Here is a 21,206-nt window from a genome sequence, read left to right on the forward strand (position 1 = left end):
CATAGATATTATGTTATATAGATATCAAAATTCCCCTTTTAATAACAAATACATAAATAAACTGTACCATTAGAAAATGACAACAGTAAAGAACATGGTAAATAAGTTGTCACGTACTTCACTTCAGTGTTGTTATGTTTTTTTCTGGTCCTCTGCAATCATTGATTCCAGCACTTTTAAGTGTTGAAAATTGAGTACAGCTTAAGTCGGTGCTAGGGGGCATGAGGGATGTTGCACTTTTCATTTTTGCTCATGTACAGACTAAATCAAGCCAGTCTGCAGTTTTCATGTAATTTTGTTGTTATTAATGCTTACATTTACTTTGAAATTAAAAAAATACACTGCTTTGGAATTACTGTTACGGTTTAAAATTAATTTCAAAATATTCAGTTTTTTAACTTCCATTCATATGTTAAATGTATTAAATGCGGTTCATAATCCACAATGACCCATTTTAAACAAACCCTATAATTATTTTTTTTGTGATAAACATCTTTCAATGTCTATGCAATGCAGTAACTTCGATACTTAAAATTAAAGTAAGAGCAAAAACTATGGTAAGTGCACTTACATCACTTTTTGCGTTTAAAATCACAATGCAAAAAGTCATGTAAGTGTAGAAGAATGTCTAATTACTTTTTATACATTAATGAATAATTGCGATGTTTTAAACCAATTTAATAATACTTATTAATGATAATAGTCAGTTACAGTATTTTTTGCGCCAAGGTGACAACATATGTAAATTGATGTACTATTTATGGAAATTAAAATACCTATCTATTTCAGTGCTATGTAACTTCTTTTAAAAGTAAAGTAGTTTAACAGAATAAATTATGATTCTTTCATGATTTGACAACCTTTTAAGGCTTCAAACTGTACATTTACGAATGGTACTATATAGACAAAACATTATAATAAATATTAATTGATCAGTTGATAAACATTATACGAATATCTATCAAAAATGATCAATACTTTTAATTCAGTAAATAACAATGTCAAAATGTTTTATTTAAGTTCATTGATGATTATTTCAGTACACTTCATAATTGACTGCTGGTGTTATTTATCGTAATCTGGTAGGGCGTCCCACATTTCTTTAACAGCAATGATGTCGTCATGTTTTACGCTTGTGTAATTCACACACTCCGTGTTCCACATCCCTACACCTCGTAAGTTTTCATCTATTGCAAACGTATATTTATATCCTAAACTTTGTGGATCGTCATAACGTATCTGATGCATAATGCCTGATGAAATATTCTAAAATGCAAGTAAAGTAAATACACTAAATAAGTTGCAAGCAAAATCATTGATTACCAGACAATGTAACGTATTGAAAATAATGCAGTAATTGAAGGCACTTTATGCGTCAGAAAGGAATAAATATGTCCTACAATGAGTTAATTTTGAGCTTTAAAACGTTAAGTTAATGGTTAAAGAGCATGTTAGATGCACATCACCTGGATAGAGTAGTTGATGAATGTGATATTTTATTCTTCATAAGGGTGGCAAAATGTTAAACATAATTATTATTGGATTTTGATCAACAGTTTCCCGAATCAATATTGTATCTATATAAAATGCATCGCATTTTCAAAATACAGGAGTCGTTATCATTTGTCAAATAAATAAGTAATATCAGATACAAATGATGTTATTGCATTTTCGTTATTTAAACGGTCGCATAAAATATTTTAACGTTATGGAAGTGTACCTTGTAATTAAAGTAAGGTGTCATTGTAGATTTTTCAAATATACGTCCACTTGTAGAGTTTTTTAGTAGCTGTATTATAGTGTAGTAATTCAATTGACGTCCCGCTGCATCACTGCAATTAACACCACGAAATGGAACCTTCTTTAAGTAGCATTTGTCATCCTGAAATATTATTTCTCATGCTTATAACATGTAGTTCGAGGAATTTGTATCGATGAAAGAAAGTTTCTATGTTTGCTTTAGCCGGAGCTTGGAGACTTGATAGATATTGCACTCATGAACAGATTCATTAAAAACGAGACTGCAATTTATGCTTCTATTTTAAAGTTTGCATCTTGTTTGTGATTGAATTAGCGAAGAAAGAAATGAAACAAAATAAAAATGATATGTCAAAAGATAAAATCATACCTTGGTTAATGTCAAGCATGGGTAATAGTAGCCGTACCAAGGCACTCCAAGAATGAGCTTGTCAGACGATATTCCAATTTCTAAGTATTCGTTAACGCCTGTTATCAGAAATATAATAAACATATATAATACTTCATCAGAATAATAACATAATATTTACTATAACACTATATTTCAGCGTACAATTTAATCCATTTGACAATTCTTATAAATTGTCTACTGCACAGTTATTGATGCATACACTCAGAGGCACTTAAAACCCGACACTAACATTTTTCGATATATGTTGGTAATTTGTGAACGGATTTTGTTTAACGTTTTAACATATGATATTCAACATATATTCAACGTATTCCGTAGAATTTTATTTAAAATTCATTGACAAGAAAATAGAGAAAATATCAAACAAATATGCTACTGCAAAATAAAAAAATCACAGAATGGCTGTAAATATCGTAACAAACAGTGTCTGAATCCCACTAACTTTGTATGTTAACCAGTTCTAATATTTTGTGTGTCCTCCAATGGCTATAACAAAGTGTGAACACCTGTCTCATGGTTATGTCGTAGTTTTTCATGAAGGTTTGGGGAATTTTTCTCTACTCCTTAATAAGGGCTTCTTCTAGTTCCAGCAACTCCTGTATCCCAATTTAAGACACCAGATGTAAACATCACACTTGTCGGCTGAATTGAACAGGCGTGTGAGAAAGCGATCAGAAGCCCGTCGCAATTTGCTGGAACTCGAGCAAGCCTTTGTTTAGGGATAGAGAACTGTAAGGCAAAGGTGTTAACGTTGTTATAACTAATTAGAGGGACATACAAAGTATTAGAAATGGTTAACAAACAGATTTAATGGGATTCAGAGACTGTTCATTTTGTTACGATTTTAACAGTCATTCTGTTAATTTTCATTTTACAGTTGCCTAACTGTTTTTGTAATTTTTTTATTTTCCTATCAATGAATTGTAAATATAATTCTAAGTGGTAAGTATGATATGTTGAATTTGTATGGTCCAAATTTGAACAATATCCGTTCACAAATAATCTATTTATACAGAAAAATGTCGAGTAATAAGTGCCTCTGAGTGTATAGATTAGCTGTACTATCCAGATCCTTTCGGTTACGTGCGACATATTTATTTTATGGGGAAATCGTTTTTCAAAGGTCTATTAATAGTTACTGGACAGAAATCTCAAAATTACCATTTTGTGAGAAAATTTCTTTCTTTAACAGGTTGACATGAATGATCATCAACATTTAAAATGTAGTTGTTTCATTCTTTTAAATATGAATATAAAGTTGACGTTAGACTTTCACAAACAATTCATACCTGACATTGTTCTTTCCAACCCGCTATTGGCATAAGCAATACATTCACCAAGTATTTGGCTTTGCTCGTCGTATGCCATAACAAAGAAATAGTCAGAAGCTTTTGATAGTTTAACATAGTCATAGAAACGTGAATCTATTCCGGCAGGAGACCACGCCACATCAACACTAATCTTAAAGTCAAGAAAGAGACAAGAAACCAAGTTAAACAAGGCTCGAAATGTCATTAAAAGTAGAAGCATTGCTAGATTCCAACATCACTATTATAAAACAGTATTTTATTTGTAAAAGCGGGTCAATTTTGACCCTAGCAATAAAAGAGAGAATTTCTAGTAAACTCTGGCTAGTTAATATTCCCCTTTATTCGGTATCAGTGTACATATTAAATAATTATATGATAATATATCGGTGTTTCTTTTCACACAAACTATACCTTGGTCAGCACCTATAGCAACAGTATGCTTACCAGTTTATACTAAATGTTAAATTCTGCTTAAGCCGGTGCTAGGGGAGGCGGACGGTAGTTTGCACTTGACAATACCGTACATGAACAGGCTCAATCAAACCGAGCCTGCAACATTTTTAATTTTGCCGTGTTGGGCTTTCTTTAGGGATTCTTATTTCTCTCTATCTTGTCGCCACATCGGCGTTGTTTGTGCTGTGTGGAGGCCGTAAAAAGTCGCCCCGTACATTCAATCAGGGATGTTATATTTCCGATCATTAAAGATCGTTCAGCACGACATAATTGTTGTGCTTGTGTTATTTTAGTTCTTTCTATTCGGCATCTTTCTGGTTGGGTGGTTCCAGTATTCCTAACTTGAATACTGTTGAATCACCCTTAGGTTATGTGGCCTGCTTTTTAAATTTGTCTTTTGACGTCATGCCTGTGATATGCAGGCTTCATAACCTCAGATCCCCTTTTGAAAATTCCATTTTATTTCGTTCCATCCATTGTTTTCTCGTTTAGGGCACATGCATTTTTTACCTGGGGACCATATGCCGCTTTTCATGGAATGGCACTAACGTGTCACATTGAAGGTTCCATAATAACCGCCATATGAACACATCTGCGGATGTTTCACAATTCTAAATTTTACCAGTTCATACTAAATGTTGAATTCTGCTTAAGCCGGTGCTAGGGGACGTGGACGGTAGTTTGCACTTGACAGTACCGTCCATGAACAAGCTCAATCAAACCGAGCCTGCAACATTTTCAATTTTGCCGTGTTGGGATTATTTTAGGGATTCTTATTTCTCTCTATTTTGTATATTTAGACTGGAAATCAAGTCTATTATTACTACAAATCTCTTATATGTCTTTGTAATTAAATATTGACGACAGCTTTTGTGTATGCATCATTCTAAATATCCACGGTAATGATACCGGTACCTAATGTTAAACTCAATGTGATAGTGGGATATGTATTTGGGTTAGCAAAATAACAATTTTTTTTTATGGTATTAATGGATTTCACAATACAGCCGACCAATTAGTATCTCTTTTTAAACATTTCCAAAGACTGGTTGAATCCTTAAAACATAAATCATTATACGATTTTCCTTTTTAATCACGTCTTTATGTAGAAAATCCCTCTAAATTTGATTTACCATTGATTATAACAGATCTTTATTGACGTTTTGAACCGGCATATATGTTAAAGCCTCTAGCTAAAATTACGTTTTCGTACTAAAAGATTTTATACTCTACCAACTTTTAATTGTGTTACAACTATACATAATGTGTTTACTTATATACGAAACGAAATGTGCAGTTTCAATTGAATGACGTACAATTATTACTAACTGATGTTGCATTTGAATAGTATTAGCCGCCATTCTGTTATCGTAAAAAATGTCATAGTAACTGGAAAATATCCATTTACTTCACAATTATTAAATTTGCAGAATTTGTAACTTGATTGGAGAACTTCTATACACTTTGACATAAATTGAAGAATTAGTATGCATTTGATTGAGGGGCAAATTGTTAAAGTCAAAATACCTTAACCATTGAGTCACGGATGCTCCTCCTGTACAATAAAAAGAATTAAGTTAGGGTTATTATATAAAATGGTATTTACGTTTTAATTGTATCAAAGTTAACAGAATAATGTTAAGTGTTAAACTTGATTAAGAAAAGATACTTTACCATAGATGATGGGAACTTTTCTCGAAAAGCTTGTCTTGTTTCCCTTACAAGATCTGTGTATCCATTGCGAAGTTGAGTCTGATTATATAATATTGCACGCTCGTAATCAAAGTTGATTCCGTCAAGGTAATTCTTATCTACAAAATCTAACTGTTTTTGTACCCACTGTGATTGAGCAGTTTGGTTAGGAAGCACAGATGTCTCAACTTCTCCTGTATTGTTTAATCATGTTAGTAGATATATTTTAACATTTAGTCATATTTTATTTTTCAAGAAAGAAATAAAAAAAAAATCTTAATTACAACTGTTGTTTGTAAAATATTATCTTATGGGGTAAAGACAAATACACAAAATCATTTAATTTAGTAAACGATTAAATGCCTACTTGAAATAGCAGAATAATTCGATAATTCACTATTAGATAATTGAAAAAAAATTGACACTTAAAATCACTAAAAATGTATTAATATATTTAACTAACCTCGTCAGCAAAATCTAATAGCATTTAAAAGTTAATTTTTGTTCATAAAAATATACAAACATACCCGCTTATTGTCTCCGTAAGTGTAGACTAAAAATGCAAGTAAATAAAAATCAAAACTGGAAACAGTAATTGTTTTGCTTAGAGGTAAGGCTATGGATATATAATGTTTCAAATGACAAAACTTACCGATTATGATAGCTCTTGCGCCGTACTTATGTGCCCAACAAACCAGTTGCATGTCAAAATAACCGACCATCACAACTGTCGTGACTTTCAATCGTAAAACGTCCAATTATCTTGTTTAGCGTTAAGGGAAAATACAAATATCTTAAAATAGAAAAAGTTGAATACAGTCATAAGCAATATAAAATTGACGCGGTAAACATTTTCAGGATTTTAAACTCTGTTTTATGTTAGTCTTAGTAAGGTCTCAGAGATGTCATCAAATATATACAAGTGAGTTACTGGATGTTCGTGGAATTATGCTTTAAGTAAAATGTTACTTGTCGGACTTGTTATCATTAGTTTTAAAGATATTTCGAAATTAAAGTAGTGTAGAGTGCGGTAAATTCATATAATACAAAACGGGAAGTCAAGTGCATTATTACAAGATATAACGAACGCTTAATTCTGCCTGCAAAAATGCACCCAAAACTGATACATATTTCCTATATTACTGTCCCTATGGGCTCCGATGATGCGGGATGCAATCAAGGAGGAAATAAAGTGACGTCTCGGAACTGCTAAGTCGACCTAACAGCGACCTGAATGCGAGTTTATCAGCACGCTAAACGATCGTTCGGCAACCAATAAGATCTTAATATGTTCAAAGCATGTAAATGAACTGCATGCTCTAAAATTTTACTGGATGCTACTCAATGGTTATAGTGGTTCTTATTTTAATAACGAGTTTTCTAAATATCTAATGTTACGAAAAGTATATTAAGAGAAAGACACAGAAAAAACAAACAAAAAAAAACAACACCACATACTTCCTTCCTAGTTGTATCCTTAATCCTCTCACAAAACTTGGCTTCACTGCAGGGACATTGTCCAGTAGAAATAAGCACATGTTTGTGTCCTGACAATAACGATATCGAACCAATAACTATAGTTGTAGCTAACACGACAGCTATAATTATTATAATTGGTAAAGTATCCATTTTAGTACATTTATTTGATGCACTGATGTTTATTATCGAACGATTATAGTTGTTTAACTCTCGAGTAAGGAGAGTAACATTGAACGTAAAGGGGCACAGAAAGATAGGTTAGATGTATAAAGGACTTAATAGTTATCAAGTTCAGATGGTCAGAAGCAGATTACTTCAATATCAGTATAATCAAAACTAACTGAACAAGGAAATGATCTTATTTAAGTTTTAATTTATTCACCTCAAACAAAGTTGTAGTGTCCTATGTACATGTATACTGAAGATAGGTTTGAGGCTTGTCCTACATGTAAGTCATATATGTGGGTAATCGCTATTGACCCACCATTAGCGGTAGGTACATTACGGGGACACCAGCGAGGAGAGGTTTCGGTAGAAACCGTAAGGTTACGGTAAAACCCGTAACTCCGCCCTTATGGTGAGAAGGTGTAATGTAACTAAATGTTTTCATTCCTGTCACGATGAGAACTTTAGACACATTCAGTCATAATTAAACTCTGTTCATTTATAAATCAAAATGCTGCAAAAATAGTTTTTATATGACTTTTGTACATGTAAAATATTTTTTGCATAATGCAGAGTAGATAAAACCGAACATAGACGTTTTCTTTCACTAATATTTCTAAGTGTTTATTGGGCATAATCATTTAAAGGACATGTACGTGCTTCATTAAAAAATATGGAGCAACACTTTTAAATGTTATCAGAGACGTCAAAATACATTAAATGTCTCTGATTTAGAAAGTTTAAGTCAATAGAACATATGAGCCGTGTCACGACAAAACCAACGTAATGGGTTTGCGACCAGCATGGATCCAGATCGACTAGCCTGTGCATGATAATGATCTATTTTGCTGTTCGCTTACAAACCCTATAACAAGTAGACAGCATGGATCATGATCATATTGCGCGAATGCGCAGGCTGGTCTGGATCCATGCTGGTCGCAAACCCATTACGTTGGTTTTGTCATGGCGCGCAGCTCATATCACTAACACGTGGGAGGTTCAGTGACAGAAACGCTCAGTGATGAGGTTCTATATTTATTTAGCAATATGAAGGAAGAACCTATAATAATAAACGAAACAGTTATAATAAATATTTTACAGTAGACAATTCATGCAATTCACATATCAATTCACAAATACAATGAATACAATTTTTACATTAATATCAACATTTCATATTTACTCCTGAATAGTCAGAACCTATAATCTCTTGTCCCTCCTTTTGTACAGTTTGCGCAATTACTAACAAGAACATCCCTCTACTATAATGCCTTTCTCCAATCAGCCTTTTAAGAATGAAATGAGCTTTCTGGAGATCTTCAAAATGCCCCAACACTATCCTCTTTCAAAAACTTGTCTTTTGAAAAAAAAGTCCCCAAAATATTTCTATACAGGCAGGTATTCGAAAATGATAGATATACTCTCTGAATCATCAGCTTTACAAAAAAAACCCCTTAAGAAATTCACCACTGTGTCAAAGTGAACTTCCGAGAAAAAACACCACTTTTTCTTTGAATGTCAACGAAACAACACTATTAGAAACAGCCTTTTCCAGACTCCCTTGATAACTGTCACATGTGAATTTGTATAATCATATATTGACCCCTTTCTATGAATCAACCCTTAACAACTCATTTAGAACAATCTACTAATTGTAGCAGTAATTACTTACCTAATTTAATGAAGCAATTCATGTATCTGATATATAATATCATGAATGTTAAACAGCACGTACTATTTTTTTTTAGAAGCAATTATTTTGGTTAAATATCATACTTTTAGTATCAATCACTGTTCTCATTTCTTGAAGCACTTATTTACGATTAGTATGATGTCATAACTGCAGCAGTAATCACTTACCTGAAGCTTTCAGGAAGCGTTTCTTCCCTAGTATATTTGATAAATAATGACACAATTCTCATTAATAAACTTGGTAAAATATCGTAATTGTAGTAGTAGTCACTAACTTGATTACGTGAAGCAATCTTTGAAAATGCACTCCATAAAATAGTATCGTTGCAGCAGTAATCTTATATATAATTACTAGGAATTTGCACATATCGTATTTTATTGTCATTTTCTATCACCCATGATTCAGAAACCATTTAAGGTTAGTAGTCATGAAGTCATCAGTTAAATTTCTGGTAATTTATTCTTGAAAACCAATGCAAAGACAACAAAAGCCAATGCAAAGACAACAAAGTAAATTAAGAAAATATCCAAATATATTGTCATATATTTCCTCAAAATAAATGGTCAACACTGGATGATAGGAAATCCTAAATATATGTCATGCACCTGTTTGCAAGAACATTTGTAAAATAAAAATAAGGGATCATTATGGTAAATAACAAAAACACAAGTTGAATCCTGAACCAGTTTTATTACAGTATAAAAACAAGCTACTTTCAGTAAATTTCTTCAAAAAGCATCCTAAATAGAGGATATTGGATGAGTGTACATGTTACTAAGGTTTAATACTAAAATTATTGAACGAGTTGAATAAAATCATATTATACGAGCCTCTGGCGAGCATAATATTGTTTTATTCAACTTGTTCAATAAAATTTAGTATGCAACTATACGAATATAATATTCTATTTATCACATACCCAAAAAGAGAACGGCTTATAGTTAAAATGAGTCATTTTCATTGACGCGCCTATAGTGTAACGCTAACATTAGCGCGCAATAACTCTATGACGTCATGACAAAGTGTTATTACACTAGAGTAATATTGATTTATTAATTGGCTTTAATTACACTCATGTGCAGTGGTTTATGTGATAATTAGAGCTATTTAAACAGGTAACAAATTGGACAATAGCAAATTTTACAACAATATACCTTATAACAATGGAATGAAGCAGTTCTGACTAATACTTAAAAAACATCATTTTACATATGAAAACAAACTGTAACTTAAAAAATCTAAAACTGCTAAAAATCCATTAATTTCAAGCTGATCCATTTCTTGTGTTTGTGTACACTATTGTCATTATTGTTAGAGTTTGTGCTATGTTTTTGATCTGTTTCATTGATGGTGTCATCCATTACCCTTGATTTGGGTTTTTCACATCCGCTTAATATAAAACTTCCATACTGTATACCCAACCAGACCTGAAAAGAAGAAAAAAAAATTAATGTCAAAAGAAAATCATGAGAAACAAAAATATTTATAAGTTAAATACATGTTCATGTGTAAATAATCAATATGCAACCCTCATTCTTCCAGACACTTGAACCCTTAACCTGGTGGAACATGGGGCCATTAGCCCCTTTGTCACAGTAAAGAGCAGGCCCCAGCCTGCACTTTCGTGGAGTCTTACCAAAGTCCCCTCAACTGTTGGCAGCTCAATTTTTTAGTTTATTTTCTAAATTCACCTAAAACTTTGAATTAGCGGTTCTAAATTCAAAAGCAAGGTCAATAATCTATTTCACAAGATGAGCGCAGGTAAAGTGCTATTTAAAACAGACTTGTCATGCTTTCTTCTTGTACCCGATTCTTGCAAAATTAATAGATTTGACATTATCTTTTAAAATAGCAAACCTATGTTTAGACATAAGGTCAGGAAATATTACTTAAGTTGCATTATTAGGGCCTACAAAATTTGATATCGGATTGCCCAATTTTGTCAGCTCTTTTCTTTATAACATGTAGTATACAAAAGAACACATTTCCTTTTTTTAAACAACCTTTTTTTGAAAGTAATAGCCAACCTATATATAGACAGAAGGGGCAGGAAATATACATTTTATTTGTATAATGGCTTAATGCCTAATACCCTGAAATAAGTTATACATTTGACATTTAAGACCAACCTACATAAGTACCAGACTGTACCATTGGTGTTGGAATTATTGAAGTTTTAGAAATGATTTACTTAGCCTAGAAATCCTAAAATCCACAAATAAGCAATTTGTTTTGGAAGTGGTTAGTTGATAGTTTCATAATCAAACTAAACAGTAACCAGAAGTTCTTTGATGACAATTGCTAAAATCATCCATGATTTTTCAACCAAACTTGTTCAGCTCTCTGGAATATAGATCTTACCTCTTACATGTAAGATTAACACAATGTGATATTTTAATACTTGATACACAATATTTCCTGTCTTGAGTGGGTTTTAACACAGATTTTAACACATTTTTTTTTGTTTATACCTTTGCAGATGATTCACGCTAAAATGACTTTCCTGGAAAATTAACTAGTAACTACCAATTTCTATATAAGTGATCTACTACTTCTACATGATTTTTTAATCAGCAGTGAGAGAGATAATGTTGAACTATAAACCCTGGATTATTTATTAAATGGCTCTCCTATTGAGATAAGCAGGCAGGCCAGAGCGAATCCTGCAACAAACAGTTGTAACTCACATTAAATAAAAGAGATTCAACCATTTTCATATAATTAATCATAACAAGTATATATAATATGCAACCCTGGTTTAAGCTTTTCATTTTATTTACCCCTTATTTTTTCTGCTTCAGTTCTAAGTCACACAAACAGAGTATATGTCATATGGCAACTTCCAACTTTACTGGTGAAAGAAGACCCTAAATGTCCTTCGGTGCATTTTTTTTAGGCACAAACAGGCATCTGAGTAGAACCACAGAGGTTCAGTTAGCTAGCTTGATGGCTTCCTTACATAAAAAAACCCAAAGTCTCTGCTGTGATTCAAAGCTCTGAGATACAAGTGATCTGTGATCTAAAGGCAATTACCATTTGAACAATTATCTTATAGATTACAATAATGAACATATTTCATGTAACAGAATAACACCTGACTAATACATTGTAATTCCATCTAATTCAAATTATCTTTAGTCTACAACAACCTAAATTTCAGCACATTTTAACCATCATATTAGAAATTTTCACAAGTGATTAAATCTCCCTAAATTTTTATAGTTTGTAATAGTGGCCCTACAGTGTAGGTAGGTATTAATAATAAGATATTTCAAGACTAGATAGTTTGTAATAGTGGCCCACCAGTGTAGGTAGGTATTTATAATAAGATATTTCAAGACTAGATAGTTTGTGATAGTGGCCCACCAGTGTAGGTAAGTGTAAAAAAAATAAGATATTTCAAGACTATATAGTTTGTAATGGTGGCCCACCAGTGTAGGTAGGTATTTATAATGAGATATTTTCAAGACTAGATAGATTGTGATAGTGGGCCCACCAGTGTAGGTAGGTATTTATAATAAGATATTTCAAGACTAGATAGTTTGTAATAGTGGCCCACAGTGTAGGTAGGTAATTTATTAAAGGGTATGGTAAGGTTGAATAAAATTTCAAAAGTTGGCCCACCAGTGTAGGTAGGTATTAATGATTAGATTTTCCAAGATTAGATAGTTTGTAATAGTGGACCACCAGTGTAGGTAGGTATTCATAATATTTCAAGATTAGATAGTTTGTAATAGTGGCCCACCAGTGTAGGTAGATATTAATAATAAGATATTTCAAGACTAGATAGTTTGTAATAGTGGCCCATCAGTGTAGGTAGGTATTAATAATAAGATATTGCAAGACAAGATAGTTTGTAATAGTTGCCCACCAGTGTAGGTAGGTATTCATTATAAGATAAATCAAGACTAGATAGTTTGTGATAGTGGCCCACCAGTGTACGTAAGTGTTAAAAATAAGATATTTCAAGACTATATAGTTTGAAATGGTGGCCCACCAGTGTAGGTTGGTATTTATAATAAGATATTTCAAGACTAGATAGATTGTGATAGTGGCCCAACAGTGTAGGTAGGTATTTATAAAGAGGTATTGTAAGGTTGAATAAGATTTTAATAGTGGCCCACCAGTGTAAAGTAGGTATTAATGATTAGATTGTCCAACACTAGATAGTTTCTAATAGTGGCCCACCAGTGTAGATAGGTATTCATAATAAAGATATTTCAAGATTTAGATAGTTTTGTAATAGTGACCCACCAAGTGTAGGTAGGTATTAATAATAAGATATATCAAGACTAAATAGTTTGTAATAGTGACCCACCAGTGTAGGTAGGTATTAATAATAAGATATTTTAGAACTAGATAGTTTGTGATAGTGGGCCACCTGTGTAGGTAGGTATTTGTAATAAGATATTTCAAGACTAGATTGTTTGTAATAGTGGCCCACCCGTGTAGGTAGGTATTAATGATAAGATATTTCAAGAATAGATAGTTTGTAATAGTGGCCCACCAGTGTAGGTATGTTTTCATAATGAGATATAGTAAGGTTGAATAAGATTTTAATAGTGGCCCACCAGTGTAGGTAGGTATTAATGATTAGATTTTCCAAGACTAGATAGTTTGTAAAAGTGACCCACCAGTGTAGGTAGGTATAGATAATAAGATATATCAAGACTAGATAGTTTGTAATAGTGGCCTACCAGTGTATGTAGGTATTAATAATAAGATATTTCAAGACTAGATAGTTTGTGATAGTGGCCCTACCAGTGTAGGTAGGTATTAATAATGAGAGATTTTAAGACTAGTTAGTTAGTAATAGTGGCCCACCAGTGTAGGTAGGTATTTATAATAAGATATTTCAAGACTAGATTATTTGCAATAGTGGTCCACCAGTGTAGGTAAGTATTAATAATATGATATTTGAAGACTAGATAGTTCTTGATAGTGGCCCACCAGTGTAGGTAGGTATAGATAATAAGATATATCAAGACTAGATAGTTTGTAATAGTGGCCTACCAGTGTAGGTAGGTATTAATAATAAGATATTTTAAGACTAGATAGTTTGTGATAGTGGCCCACCAGTGTAGGTAGGTATTAATAATGAGAGATTTCAAGACTAGTTAGTTAGTAATAGTGGCCCACCAGTGTAGGTAGGTATTTATAATAAGATATTTCAAGACTAGATTATTTGCAGTAGTGGTCCACCAGTGTAGGTAGGTATTAATAATATGATATTTCAAGACTAGATAGTTTGTGATAGTGGCCCACCAGTGTAGGTAGGTATTTATAATGAGGTATAGTCAGGTTGAATAAGATTTTAATAGTCGCCCACCAGTGTAGGTAGGTATTAATGATTAGCTTTTCCAAGACTAGATAGTTTGTAAAAGTGGCCCACCAGTGTATGTGGAATAGATAATAATATATTTCAAGACTAGATTGTTTGTAATAGTGGCCCACCCGTGTAGGTAGGTATTAATGATAAGATATTTCAAGACTAGATAGTTTGTCATAGTGGCCCACCAGTGTACAGTACTGGACACGCGAAACCCGCAAAAGTCGCGTTATGCCGCGAGTGTAGTCTATGTCGCGACGGGACACTACGCGGTAAAACATCGCCGCGTGCAAGTTCGCCGAATTTCATGGCGGTTCACCAGTGTAGGTAGGTATTAATAATATGATATTTCAAGACTAGATAGTTTGTGATAGTGGCCCACCAGTGTAGGTAGGTTTTCATAATGAGATATTGTAAGGTTGAATAAGATTTTAATAGTGGCCCACCAGTGTAGGTAGGTATTAATGATTAGATTTTCCAAGACTAGATAGTTTGTCAAAGTGGCCCACCAGTGTAGGTAGGTATAGATAAAAAGATATTTCAAGACTAGATAGTTTGTAATAGTGGCCTACCAGTGTAGGTAGGTATTCATAATAAGATATTTCAAGACTAGATAGTTTGTAATAGTGGCCCACCAGTTTAGGTAGGTATTAATAATGAGAGATTTCAAGACTAGTTAGTTAGTAATAGTGGCCCACCAGTGTAGGTAGGTATTTATATTAAGATATTTCAAGACTAGATTGTTTGTAATAGTGGCCCACCAGTGTAGGTAGGTATTAATTATAAGACATTTCAAGACTAGATAGTTTGTGATAGTGGCCCACCAGTGTAGGTAGGTATTTATAATGAGGTATAGTAAGGTTGAATAAGATTTTAATAGTCGCCCACCAGTGTAGGTAGGTATTAATGATTAGCTTTTTCCAAGACTAGATAGTTTGTAAAAGTGGCCCACCAGTGTATGTAGGTATTTTATAATAAGATATTTCAAGACTAGATTGTTTGTAATAGTGGCCCCACAGTGTAGGTAGGTATTAATAATAAGATATTTCAACATTAGATAGTTTGTAATAGTGGCCCACCAGTGTAGGTAGGTATTCATAATGAGATATAGTAAGGTTGAATAAAGATTAAAATAGTGGCCCACCAGTGTAGGTAGATATTAATGATTAGATTTTCCAAGACTAGATAGTTTGTAATAGTGGCCCACCAGTGTAGGTAGGTATTAATAATAAGATATTTCAAGACTAGATAGTTTGTAATAGTGGCCCACCAGTGTAGGTAGGTATTTATAATAAGATATTTCAAAATTAGATAGTTTGTAATAATGGAACACCAGTGTAGGTAGGTATTAATAATAAGATATTTCAAGACTAGATAGTTTGTTATAATGGCCCACCTGTGTAGGTAGGTATTAAAGATTAGATATTTCAAGACATGATAGTTTGTAATAGTGGCCCACCAGTGTAGGTAGGTATTATAGTAAGATATGTTAATGATATATATAGGATTTAATCCTGGGACACCAGTGTAGGTAGGTATTAATGATTAGATATTTTAAGACTAGATAGTTTATATAAATAGTGGCTCACCAGTGTAGGTAGGTATTTATAATGAGGTATAGTAAAGGTATTTATAATGAGGTATAGTAAGGTTGAATAAGATTTAATAGTAGGCCTCTAGTGTAGGTAGGAATAAATGAATAGATATTTCAAGACTAGATGGTATATCAAATGGGCACACCAGTGTATGTAGGTATTCAAATAAGATATGTTAAGGATATATAGGATTTAAGAGTGTCCCACCAGTGTAGGTAAGTATTAATAATTAAATAGTTCAAGTCTAAATAGTTTGTAATAATGGCCCTACCAGTGTAGATAGTTTCTTAATGTTTAGATATTTCAAGACTATAGATGGTATATAATACTGGGACACCAGTGTAGGTAGGTATTATAATGAGTCAATGAGATATGTTTAGGCTAAATAGGATTTAATAGTGGGTCACCAGTGTAGCCTAGGTACATGTAGGTATTAATGATAAGATATTTCAAAACTAGATAGCATGTAATTGTGGCAAGAAGGGCAGGTAGGTATAATTATGAGATATGCTAAGGCTAAATAGGATTTAATAGTGGGCCATCAGTGTAGGTAGGTATTAATAATTAGATATTTTAAGACTAGATGGTATTTGATAGTAGGCTAGCAGTGTAGGTAGGTATCATTTATTTCATAATACTGCACGTTTGTAACGTCACTAAAATTCATTGGATAATAATAAACGTTTAATATAGTTTATATACACGGGCTTGTTGTTGGATTCAATAAAGAAATCTTAACTTCTTTATCTGTATTATAAATTTGTTATAAAGATTGCTGAAAGGTTATATGGCTGTATATAAATAGCTGTTTGCAATATAACCCTTGCCTAGGCGCTCTGATTATATTTACAAATAGCCGTTTATATAGGGTCATATAACCTGTCAACAATCTTTAAACTCAATAAACTGATAATATATTTCAAGACTAGATAGCAGGTAATAGTGGTCAAGAAGTGTAGGTAGGTATTTATAATTAGATATTTCAAGACTAGATGGTTTGTAATAGTGGGTTGCCAATGTAGGTATATACAGTAGATACATGTAAGTGACTCACATATGGCTTGGACTTTTGGCTAGCTGTACGGCTAGATATTTCCTTCCATTTTTTCCTAAAGCCTCATCAGTCCAGAGCTCTGAAAGACATCAGCAAAACATGATACTAACAGAGCATATTTTACCTTACAAAGCAAATTGAATCAAATGAATATTATAAAACAAAACATTGTCATTGATTTGCAATTCACGTTTTGATAAACATAGAAAAGGCTGAAATCGTCTTTTTTCCGATTTTGTTTTTGGGGCGAAAAGTCCTGCGAAATTAAAAAATATATTTTTAAAAAAGCAGTAAAAAACTAAGCAGCAAAAAGTATTTTTCCGTAGGGGCCCAAAACTTACACCATTCTTTTTATTTTTTGTTGGGCCCGAAAACGGGCCCCGTTTTAAAATTTCAAGTTTTTAAAAATTTTTTAAAAACATTTTTTAGCTTCAAACGTTGCTTTTTGGTTAAATTTCGTAGCCAGTTGGATTGAGGGGGGAGTTACGGGTTTTTAAAACCCTAAACCTTACGGTTTCTACCGTACCTCCCTCACTGGGGTCCCGAAGTCCCACCCCTAATGGTGGGGCAATAGCGATTTCCTTAAAATATGGTTTAACAATATAGTTAAAAGGTTTTAAAAAGTCCTAACTTATCCCCTTCTCGTCCCGAATAAAGCCCCTTTTTTTTTTTTGAAAATTCGAACTAATAAACGTTCAAAAAACAAAGTCTGCAACAATATATCATGTATTATCTTTATCTTTTATAAGAATAGAAGAAAAATTATGACTTTTTTGTATGCTTTTCAAACTTTAAGTGATTTTAGAATATGATAACAAACATTGTTTTCGAGATACCGTATTGATCTTACTAAATTTATATATTATTATATAGTTATTATTCTGCTAGCATGTAACCCTAGCATACGCCTTTTAGCCCATGATCCAATGAAGCACATTTCAGTCTGTGATATGAAGCATCTATTAGCCTGTGATCTTATGAAGAATCTTTTTGTTACTTATGTTGTTGTTTATTTATAAGTATAACGATTAAAATAATTATAACAGCTGAACGATCAGATTCGTAAGTAACTCTACAGCCAATTGTATTTTAAATGTATTTGAGTTATCCCCCTTTGTGCAGGAACTTTGAACAGAACTACATACATGAATTATTGCATATTTGTCAGATAGCCGATACATACATTTCGAACAGATGAAGATAAAGCGTATATTAGAAAGGTTATTTCATCCATATTTATAATAATTAATATTCAATACATTATATTAGGTTCCTTATGTACGTATTTTAGTTTCTTAAGGTAATAGACGGTTAGATTGAAACATACAGATGATTTATGACAATGTTATGCAAGAAACCTTACAATGATGTTTTTTGTCTAAAGCACAGTGTTGACCCTATAGAGACAACGTGTTTTATACCGAATTTGACCATCAGTATGTAAAAGATCCATAATGTTAAAGGCGCTGATGATTGTAGATAAAGGTCACGGTGACATAAAATGTGTTAATAGTTTCCGCTAGATAATAAGAGAATCATTTAACCCACATCCTTCACTTTTCATATTATAATAATCACCATTATTGGACTGAAGACCACATTTGCATTTGCGCGCCGATGTGTGAACCATGAAAGGTCTAAGTCACAATGACATTTACCGATAAAACTGTTTCCACTCTATAACTACATAATGAACCGGCTATTCTTACTATATAAAGTGATCACGCTCGTTGATTAAGTTATAACTTTTGCTTCGGCCCAGGCGCATAATATTGTCAAACTGACCCTGATTGTGAATCAAGTATAAATGTATGAAATTCATCAGCTTTAACGTTAGCATGAAAAACTTTACAGAGATACAAAAATAAATTTACAACAAAACAAATATCGAGGTAAAAATAATATTATTCCGACGTCCTTATCAAACATGTTATCATATTGGACTAGGAATTATTATAACCAGTAAAATTGATTCCTGCCCGTGCTCTGCCTTGTGCCCTGTCCTGTTTTTCTTTGGGGTCCTTCTGGGCTCTTTGCCACTGGCCCTTGTTCCTGGTTCGGGTGGGGGTTGCGTTCACTGAACGCCACCTTTCCTTGTTGATCTTGTTTATCATATTGTATATAATGCGAGGGCAATGCATTTCTTTTACATTAGACATTTGCATTTCATTATATCTAGATAGGAATGATGAAAGTTGTTGAATTATATGTGTACGTAAAATGTGATTTTAAAGAACACTTTTATAAGCTATTCGACAAAGAATCGTGTCTGTACATCAAGCAAGAAAGAATTAGTGTACTTTCTTAGTGCATTTTGTAAAATGTATGAAGTTGATAAACAATTAACTCAGAAATGTCTTTCTTCATTTCATTTGATATAGCTAGCTATCTCATTGTGTAAATTATATATGTTTCCTTTAAGCTTTCAACAGATATGTCTTATATGTATCTTACACGTATGTTCATCTAACATAGAACTATTTGAGCTTGAATCCGTATATCGCAGAACCATTTAAAATATTACGATACTAATTGCACGACAATAAACATGCATTTACACGTAAAACTTGTCTAGCTTAAGTTAAATAAGGTTTGTCTTTAGGTTTTTGAAAACAATGCTTACACATATTCAATCATATCCCTAGGAGATATCTCACCAGAAGTGCAACTATTTGTAGGTACATTAAATTGGAATGGATCAAAGGCAAATTAAGTAAACTAAACAAATATCACTATATTGAGTTTAAGTTACATTTACTTCATTAAATTTATCATTTAATTTCGGCTAACGCACTGCATGACATGCATTAGAATGTGTCTTACCTGTGATCTATTGCCATGTAGAACAACTCACGTTATCGTGAACTTGACAATACATGTCAACAGGTTTAAACCCGTGTCTCTCGCACATTTGTGTTGGTGTTACAAATGTTCCGGTTGGTTACCTTTATCTAGAATTTTATGTCCAGAGAGGGCTGGAGTATCCTCATTAAATTTTACACAAGCCGGACAGTAATAATCTTGACAATCTGTGCAATATGTGTCCGCTTTTTTATTCCTTTCCTTACGTTTACAGGGTGAGCAAAGCATATGGACGGTTTTATGTGACTGTTTCTCCATCTCATCCCCCGAAATGGCGGCCATTTTTCTTGGCACAAATTTAAAATTAACAAGTTTTTCCATTTTTAATATCATTATCTACAACAAGGAAAATAGTTGAAATATCTTTACAAGATCGATATTTTGCTAAAACTAAAGCAATCCAGATATGAAAATGAGTAGTAAAGGAAGTGTATCATGATCACACACATGTAAATATGATTAAATGATAAAGTTAAAATGATTAATCTGTATGAAAATTCAGATATCGATGCGTTTAATTCCTGTAACATTTAAAATTGTCGACTAAGTTGAAGTTAGAGAATATGAAAACAAATAATGAAGAATAGGTACAGGGTAAAAAATACTGCTAAATTCAGATTGAAAGTTCAGAATTAATGGTTCAAATTACCGCCAATTATGATGCAATACAAAATAGTTTGTTGTTTTTTATATTACACTTGTCAAAATAAACATTTTAATTCCATATCTTATGTTTGTATTCGTATATATAAATACTTATTTAAATTGTTGAATTCTCTATGGAGGTCCAAATACGTATCCCTATCTGATGTGACACCTTATAAAGCGTTAAATCGTAAATCAGTAGTTAAACAGTTATACGAATATATATGAACAAATTATGGATATTTTTGAATTCATTCAATTGAAATATCAGATTGTATATTCATGTTTTCAGTACATATCATAAATGCCTGCTGATTTTTTACAGTAACAATGTCGTAATGTTGTCCGCTTTTGTAATTCAAACACTCCTACGCTTCGAAAGTCATAACGTATCTGATGAATAATGTCAAGTCAAGTCAAGTAAATTTTATTTACAAGTCGGATACATCAACAATAAACATAAGCTCTGATGAGCTTTTTACACCGACTACTATAATATAAAACACATGTTTAAGATATGATAAATGACGAAAATGGTTATGATAAAATAAGACAAATAGCATTGCATTAACAAATAGAGTAGACAAACAGCACTGTACTAGCATTCATCAGTAGCATACAAAAGTAAGAAGTAATACATATTAGGTCTAATAAAAAGATTCCATTGTTATACATACTAAAGGTTAAGATCACACATCACAGCTTATATAAAACACACAAACATTTAAGCAGAGGAACATCAAGCATACATACACGCAA

At 32.5% G+C, this 21,206-nt stretch overlaps 1 protein-coding gene across 1 annotated transcript; it reads right to left on the reverse strand.

Annotated features, from left to right (window-relative positions):
- Positions 1-1,028: 1,028 nt before the first annotated feature.
- LOC132741188 (di-N-acetylchitobiase-like) lies at positions 1,029-6,377 on the reverse strand. The gene is made up of 6 exons (XM_060729306.1): positions 6,278-6,377; positions 5,608-5,819; positions 3,460-3,631; positions 2,129-2,226; positions 1,721-1,882; positions 1,029-1,266 (listed from the first exon to the last, which is right to left on the reverse strand). The coding sequence occupies exons 1-6, from the start codon at positions 6,345-6,347 to the stop codon at positions 1,066-1,068; spliced, it is 915 nt and encodes a 304-aa protein (XP_060585289.1). The 5' UTR covers positions 6,348-6,377; the 3' UTR covers positions 1,029-1,065.
- Positions 6,378-21,206: the final 14,829 nt, after the last annotated feature.

The sequence above is a fragment of the Ruditapes philippinarum genome, unplaced genomic scaffold (genome assembly GCF_026571515.1).
Source record: "Ruditapes philippinarum isolate M1 unplaced genomic scaffold, ASM2657151v2 ctg12060_1_1_1_1, whole genome shotgun sequence".
NCBI classification, from domain to species: Eukaryota; Metazoa; Mollusca; class Bivalvia; order Venerida; family Veneridae; genus Ruditapes; species Ruditapes philippinarum.

Coding starts and splice junctions, on each gene's coding strand:
- LOC132741188 (XM_060729306.1), bottom strand. CDS start 6,347: ATGGTCGGTTATTTTGACATGCAACTGGTTTGTTGGGCACATAAGTAC. Junction 5,820..6,277: donor CGCAAGAGCTATCATAATCG/GTAAGTTTTGTC, acceptor TAAACAATACAG/GAGAAGTTGAGACATCTGTG. Junction 3,632..5,607: donor AAAAGTTCCCATCATCTATG/GTAAAGTATCTT, acceptor CTTGACTTTAAG/ATTAGTGTTGATGTGGCGTG.